Raw genomic sequence first — 8,378 nt, forward strand, 5'->3', positions numbered from 1 at the left:
AGACACGCACCAGCCTGACCCGCTGCCGAGTACCCCTTGCCCACCAGCGCTGAAGTGGTTCGCAGCGGCTTGGAGGGCAAGACCGGAGCCTTCAGAGACGATGCTGCGCCGGGCGACAGATAGCTCGCAAGCGTCTGCTCTACTCGGGGCATCGCTCTGTAACCGCATTCACCCAGCCCCGCCACATTTCCATAGTAATCAGAGGCGGGGACGAATAAGCGGGCCGAGAATGGTTTCTTCCACGATCTCGACACCTCGGTGTGGAGATCAGGAAAAAACTGCAGGCTCCGGCATGGAGGTAGCGGCTTAGCATGCAGAATGCGTTCATCGAGTTTACTTTTCTGCGGTTCAGACCGGGTCAACCATAAATGCCTCTCCGCCGCCACCAGAGCTGCCATGGACCGCCCAATAGCACGGGCGGTCTCCTCGGCGGAAGCGGGGCCAGCCCCACGAGTGCAACTGGTGAAGGCTCCCTCCTCAAAGAGAGCCTTCCGGGAGCGAAGCAAACGCAGTGGCAACTGCGCCCAATGCGGACAGTCTGCCCCCTCGAGAGCCGACGCCGCGTGCTCTGCTCCCAAGCAGACCACGCACAAACTGTTTGTATCCCCGCTCGTGATGTAACGTGGGCAGGGAGGAACACACAGTCTATAACGCGATCTGCTTTCGCCCTTGTTTGTCTTTACTTTAGACATCTTATTTTTTGCTGGAGCTTTATACTTTCTTTGCTGAATGCTTGTGTAACTTTTTGGACAGACAACAATAAATAAGACTCACAGAACATAGATCGTGACCGACACACACAGAGAGCTTTGCTGAATGACAGAAAGCTAACGCCGGCTGCACCTCACGTGCTTTTAAAGCTTCCTGGTCATGACGTCACCCGCCTCTGACATCTCGCCCATCGATTGGACTGATTACAAATATGATTCAGAGCTTGGTATCGCTGAAGGTGTTCCCCTAGCGTTTTCCGACGCAGCTCGAGTTCCCGAAGAGAACTTAATAACATGTTTGGATCTTGAAGATCTTACATATGTAATAAGAAAGAAACCCTCTGAATTTTTTTATATCTGGAAGGTGTTTTTGGACTTTGTTAAAAATGGAGATATTGAAGAAGCTTTAGATTTGTGAAGTTATGGAATGCAAGAAGGTGTTTTTTTTAAACCTGCCTGGGGTATGTTCTGGGGAATGATGGTTTTTTGTTTTTGTTTTTTTAAAAACCTTGTAAAAACTCAATAAAGATATGTTGTACAAAATATGACTAAAATTAAATGGTATTTTAGTCCAAAGACTATGACTAAAACTAAATCAAAATTTGCTGTCAAAATTAACACTGTTGCCATGAGAGTGAAGGTAGAGCTGAGTGTTGAGGGACTCTAAGACTCTAGACTTCTAAAATTAATATTAACAAACATTATTTTGCTGATACATAACGGTTAAAATTAAAGTGTGTATTTTAAATTCAGAGCACAATATGGCAATTACATTTAAAAGTGTGTGTATGTGTGTGTTTAGGGAGAGTAGCTAATTGTTTACCTGAGGGAGGTCTCTTTCTGAACATTTCCACACCTCTGAAATTTTGCCGCTCCGTCCCATGGGAAAATCTACATCGACATGCAGACACACACAGCGAGAAAGAGAGAGAACCACATTGTCAACAGGATCTCAAGGGTAAAACAGGGGACATACCAACAGTTTACGCTCACTCAGGAAATTCAACGATATTTAATCCTTGACTACGACAGTATGCAGATCAGTCAGCTAAAACTAAGTCACTGCTAATGAACCTGCAGCCGTAATCTTGATGACTGACTGTTGTGAACCCTAGACAAATTTCAGTCCATCTCTTTTTCTTTAATCATGCTAATATTAAGATAATTAATAAGACTGTTTAAAGTGGTTACACATACACATTAGTTATGAAACAAACGGGAAACATTATTGTTATTAAGACTAAACGCTAGTGCTAAGTGATAGAAAGTGGTCTGGTTAGGTCTGCTCCAAGAGCACACTGATGTCTGCAGGTCTGGTTTCCAATCAATTTCTCTCTGCAGACGCCACATGCTGTCTGCTTTCTGTCTCTTATGCCTGATACACAGGAAAAATGGAGGCAGAAAGAAGAGCATTCAATTGTTTAGACATTTTATAGAATAGGAGGCTAAATTGCTCTTTTCTATATTAGTGTGACTCTGCTTACTATGGAGTATTATTAATAAAACAAAAGACAAAAATACAGATTCCATAAATCAGGCAAGATAGTTCATAAAGATACAAAAGATATGACTACATCCTCAAAAGAAAGTAAAGCTATACTGCAGTTTCATGTCACATGAATAGACAATTTTTTTTAGAAAATAATTCAGTTAGTGATCAAACCAACGTTGACATACAGTAGAAGACATCAGCATTATTTATTAAAGTTTATAATCTACAATAACATGTTCCGTATGGAGCCTTTTTTAAATGTTCAATATATTGACATCATATAATTTATCAGATGAAATCTGTGTTTTTCTTATTTATTATATCTGCCAAATTTTAAAGGGGTCATATGACGTTGCTAAAAAAAGAACATTATTTTGTGTATTTGGTGTAATGTACATAATTACGGATTATAATGACTTATACTGTCTGTTGCGATGCATCGCGCCGCGTAAACATAAAACCATGTCTGCATTTGTGATTGGAGAAACGGCAAACAACAAGCGCTACTCTACACTGCTCAAAACTCGCGTTTGAATCATCAGTGGCAAATCCTTTTGCAACTTTAGGGATCTTATCTATTCACGAACAGCTTGTAACACTCCAAAGAGAAAGGAAAACTTGAAATCACATCATATGACCCCTTTAAGATTTAGAATAATCAGCACTAATTTAAAAAGGTGGTGATCAATTGTGACAAATATTTAACCCTTTAAGAGCTCTACATCTGATCAGTGGAGGGTTTCTTCCTTTATTATTTTGAATGCTTATGTTTTCAAAAGTATATACTATTTTCTATAGAAAGTTTCAAAAGGAATATGTATATTTCATATTGTATTAAAACATTGTGATGTCTAAATTACTTTAAGTGTTTTAAATGTTTTAACTTCCAATCTTTTTACAAAGCCATATAATATAATTCATAACAAAAAACGTAACATCATTATTAGCTGGAATTTCAATATCACTTACTTATGGTTTAGTAACATACCTTTTCTCAAACAACACAGCAATGCTTTGATTTCAGTGCTTTTGTCCATGATCATCATCTCACATTAGGGCATTCTGACTTTCCCTGAAGGAAATTTCAGTTATCATAACTTGCTTGCAAAATGGCCCTGCCTGCTCCAATCCATCTCCTCTGTGAATTACTAATATCTTTCTAATATTGACTTTAATATTTCCTTAACCAGCAAGGGTCATCATGCAAAGTCATCAGAGAGATATTTTTCGGTCTCTGAGCTGCCCTCAGAAGATTATTGACAATCACCTGTTGCTTTGAATACCCACAATAAAGACAAGATTTCATTTTATGTAGACAATCAAAGCAGACTGTTCGAGAACATGGGAAGAGTTGGGCTAGAGGAGGCCACCTCTGGGTTGAGAACAGAAAAAAAAAATAGCAGGTAAAAATATTCTCACAAAAATAACAAATCCAGAGATGATAGAATCCAGAGATGCAAAGAAAGCACAGTACATTAGTTCAACACTAAAGGTTAACTTGGGTGAGATGGAATATTTCTGACTATTCACACACACGCACATAGATAGTCAAGCTGGTACACATGTGTGTCAGCCATGATCAGAGTCTATTACCATGTATCTGACTGGAGGCTTCCGCACCAGCAGGTCAAAACCAATGACCCACAACAGACAGACACACACACACACACACACATATATGAGCAAGGACACACACTGATACACACAAACCTACTTAAGGACAGACTCAGTAAACAGGCTGCTTTTGACACTAAATAACCCAGATTTGAAAGCCATGTTGAATATAAACACAGTCAGACAAGTACACATCTTCATGCTGAGAACAGACTGCAGTGGTGTAAAGCAGGCCATTTGACTCAGCATCTCTAACAAGCATCATGCAGCACACATTATCTCACATATTTTACATGCATGCATGCACACACAGTCTGTCACACAATGCAAACCAGAAAGTGGCTTTTGCATTTGAATCAAGAGAAAACGGCACTCTTAGTTATTTATTTGTGGTCATGTAAGACTGAACAAGTAAGCTTTGAGTTTTATGATCTATAATTTATGATCAGCATAAAGTGGCTTTTGCATTTGAATCAAGAGCAAACGGCACTCTTAGTTATTTATTTGCGGTCATGTAAGACTGAAAAAGTAAGCTTTTGAGTTTTATGATCTATAATTTATGATCAGCATAAAGTGGCTTTTGCATTTGAATCAAGAGCAAACGGCACTCTTAGTTATTTATTTGCGGTCATGTAAGACTGAAAAAGTAAGCTTTTGAGTTTTATGATCTATAATTTATGATCAGCATATGTGCAGCATATTTTACTCCCATGTATTTTTCCTGTACATGTTATTCTAGTTTATTGTTCAATAATTCGTCTGCCCTCATTGGCTTCCCATCTGTTTTACCTCATTTCTTTATCCATCTTTTACACTCGCGGTCTTAAAAGGTCAAACAGGAAATCACCATCATACCAGAACCACAATAATGATACTGACTGACTATACAGAAAATTATGAGTCTGCTCTCTCACACACACATACAGATATGGCCTTTAAAATGCATAATTATAGTAATAATTCTTACAGATTATATATAAATTGGTCATGCCTCTGCATGGTGTTGATATGCTTTCTTTCTCTATAGTGAATTATTACATTGTTGGCTCTTTAAACACAAAGCACATTTCTTGGCTGTCAGTCAGAATTTTATTCTCAAAGGAATTTCAAGAACTAGCTTAAATCCCTGGTTCAATTAAGATTACAAGTGACACGAAAATACCTAACCCAAATTCTGAACCCACATCTCTAACCAAAAACATTGTTATAGTTTGATATTCTTTTTACCATAACTAACAGTAATAATTAGGATTTTAATTCTGGGTTTTTACCCAGGGGTCTCTAAAGGTACACCAGAGGCCTGTGGAGACGATATAGAACACAAAACTTACATTTTCGTGGCATTTCTTACTCTTATCTATTTTGTTACTTGTATGTTCTAAACGTTTAAGCATTAGCTATATAATGTTGGGTAATGTAGCCTAATGGGTTCTTAAGAATATTTTAATATGTTCCTATTAAAAGTTACCACGTCAATAAGTAAATGGATAATATGTCTCCATATTATGGACATCAGGATGGACATCTTATTACCATTTATCATTACTTATTAATCAACATTATACAAAAACATTTGGAGTCTTAGACATGTGCAGCTCAAAAATATTTCAGAGTTGAGATGCGAGTCAAAAACGGATCTTCGACATTCACAAATTTCTTAGAAATGCTTTAAATAACTTGGGGTAAGTTCATTAATAATCCCGACAATAAACATCTATTGCATTCATTAGGTGGCCATATTGTTTATATACTGCTGCGTGCTTATTGGTACAGATGCGAAATAAATAAACCGTTTAAGCAGGTTGGTTACAATGCGCAGGACGCCGCTGTGGTGGAGTTTCACTAATCTATTTCAACAGTTTTAAAAAGAAGTGAAAAAAGTGATATTTATATAAGTATTTTCTAACTGTTTTCTCAGAAGTCACGCTGTTAGCACGTATAGCCTTGAACTGCGCAGGACGCCGCTGTGGTGGAGTTTCACTAATCTATTTCAGCAGTTTTAAAAAGAAGTGAAAAAAGTGATATTTAAGTATTTTCTAACTGTTTTCTCAGAAGTCACGCTGTTAGCACGTATAGCCTTGAACTAAAGGTAAAGCTTTTATTGTGAGCGGATAAGCAAAGATCACCGTTACCTTTATCAGCCCCCCCTGTAGGCTAACCGATGTTGATTTCAGGCATCTCTGTTATCTTCTTCCTTCTCTACAGGTATCCCGTCGGATTTAAGGCAACATAGGTTATGTATCGGATGCACGCGATCCTTGACGATCAAAACATCCCTGAAAGGTGAAAGTGTATCGGACTCGATAGGCCAGCAGCTGCTCATAGGACGAGGGAGGCGGGGTGGAGGGGCGGTGTTTGCATCTGCATCTGCGGTTTCCCACTTTCAGCCTAGCACTGCTCAAGAGTAATGTTTTAAATGTTAGATAAAAGAAGAAAAAAAATATTCCAAATTTGTTCTGCTTGTTTCAGTAAGTGTGGTTAATCACTGCTTATGAATGTATCTATATTAATTGTATTTACTGTGTGTTTAAAAGAATGTTTAACATACAATTTTAAATGAATGCAGCAGATACCTGCTGTAACTTTGTTCACAGAGAGGCATGGGGCAGTACCGACATTTACCATGTGCTCGTTGTTTTGGTTTGTTGAGTACGCCATCTGCTGGACACAGATTATTCTGTTCATTTAGTGCAGGATGGCTGAACAGTTTGAAACTATAGACATAATAAAAACGATTGGCGATGAAGACTAAAATAAATTGTGTATTTATTATTTTAATTAGACAACAGCACCCTTTCGGTGTTTCCTGTGACCTAGCGGTCTGCTGCCGTTGTTCTGAAAAAGTGAGATGCTCACTATGCTGCTAAGTGATCACAACATGTGCGCATGCGCTATACGTTTGCAGCCTTTTAGGAAGATTATTAGGAACAATTCAGCCACCTTCGTTGATACGCGAGGTAAACTTTGCAGGTATGTTTAAAAGTTGTTGTTAAACTAAAGTTTGGCTAAGATGACCTGAACTTAAAGACCTGTACATATTTTATATTGTTGTGGATATTGACCCACACATCTGGCATGATAGCACACATACGTCTGCAAGATGTCTTGATCTGGAAAGCATCTACTGTGTACAAACGTCTGACAGACGTCTTTCAGATGTCAGTTTTACATACACTCTAAATCATATACATCTTAGAGACATCTAATATACGTCTATTTGACATCTGATAGGAAACGTCCAGTAGACGTATTGCAGATGAGCAAACACTCTTTAAAAATAAAAAAAAATTAAAAAAAACCTCTTGCAGATGTAAATGCAGACGTCAAATAGAAGTCTCTGTGATGTAGCTGTGCTATCAGGGTTTAAGTTTATAGAGTTAACCTCTATAGATTTTGTGAATTAGTAGTTTTTAAAATCTTTCAGTATGGCCACATGCAACCTGCAAATCTGTTACATCTTGTGAGCTAATGCCTGAATAGTTTGTCCAGAATTAGCCAGTGACCCAAAACACTAAGGAAACGTTCTCATACACCTTTTCATAATGTCTCTACTCAGATGAAATCAGTGGTGTATTCTACGTGATACACAGGTATACGCCATATACCCACTAGGAAAGGTGAAGGATTTCCGTATACCCACTTAAAAATGCGCGAGGATACGTAACGTAATGTAACCCTCCCCAGACCTTACAAGTGATGGGGAAGATGTAAAGAAGGGCAACAACCACAGTGTGTTTCCTTGCAAGTACAACGACATTTATTGAACACAAAAGGTCAATAGAAATGGCGAAACAAAAAGGAATAACAAGCAAAGTTAAACCCACTACAGACCATAGGGTTCCCCAATCATATAGAATGGCAATCACAGCACAAAATCAAATACCACTACAAGTGTCAAAACCCAACACTCACTTGACTCAAACCACTACAAATTGCTCTTCCTCACCTTAACAGTCAACCATATGTAAGAAAATGAAAACCCCACTGTTGTTTGTTGGTTCAAACAAAACAACAAAACAAAAACACAATCTCACAATCAAATTCAAGCCACTTCATCACAATGTAACATTTAAAGTCATATCTTACGACCCAACATCAAGCCACCAATATTTTCAATAAAAGTAAACGGCAATCATGCGTCATCTGTAAAAACAAAGAAAATACAATTCATGATTGCCCCTTTAAAATATTGGAATTAAAAACACTTAACACAATAAAACATAACACACAACTTACAATAGAAAAGAACATTTTCTTTTAGAAAAGAAAATTTCACATACTCCAATAATTCAATTAAAATCAATACCCGTGTTATTGAATAAATCTACTAAATTCTCTGAGGCACCCATCAGTATATCTCCAGTAAGCACACTATAAAAAAATACAAACGTTAAAACTAAACACACTAACTATAACCATTAGAGTCACAACCCTTACCTCCACAATTTACTTCCATACTGTTCACAAGGCAACTAGTCGTTTCATCTATCACACAGCCTTGAAACATGCCACACAGCTTCTCCTGCTTAACACATGGTACCACAAAGAGGAAGGCCAAAAAG

General features: G+C 38.0%; 1 protein-coding gene across 1 annotated transcript in view; it reads right to left on the reverse strand.

Moving 5' to 3' along the window:
* The window catches only part of LOC107667702 (phospholipid-transporting ATPase ID-like), a 45,349-nt gene extending 39,239 nt beyond the window's left edge, over positions 1–6,110 (reverse strand). Inside the window, exons 1-2 of the mRNA XM_016459424.1 lie at positions 5,949–6,110; positions 1,534–1,601 (exon numbers count right to left, since the gene is read on the reverse strand). Of these exons, the coding sequence (XP_016314910.1) occupies positions 1,534–1,558 (25 nt within the window). The 5' untranslated portion in view covers positions 1,559–1,601; positions 5,949–6,110. The remainder of the gene's footprint in view (positions 1–1,533; positions 1,602–5,948) is intronic.
* Positions 6,111–8,378: the final 2,268 nt, after the last annotated feature.

The sequence above is a fragment of the Sinocyclocheilus anshuiensis genome, unplaced genomic scaffold (assembly GCF_001515605.1).
Source record: "Sinocyclocheilus anshuiensis isolate Anshui unplaced genomic scaffold, SAMN03320099.WGS_v1.1 scaffold2309, whole genome shotgun sequence".
Classification (NCBI taxonomy): Eukaryota; Metazoa; Chordata; class Actinopteri; order Cypriniformes; family Cyprinidae; genus Sinocyclocheilus; species Sinocyclocheilus anshuiensis.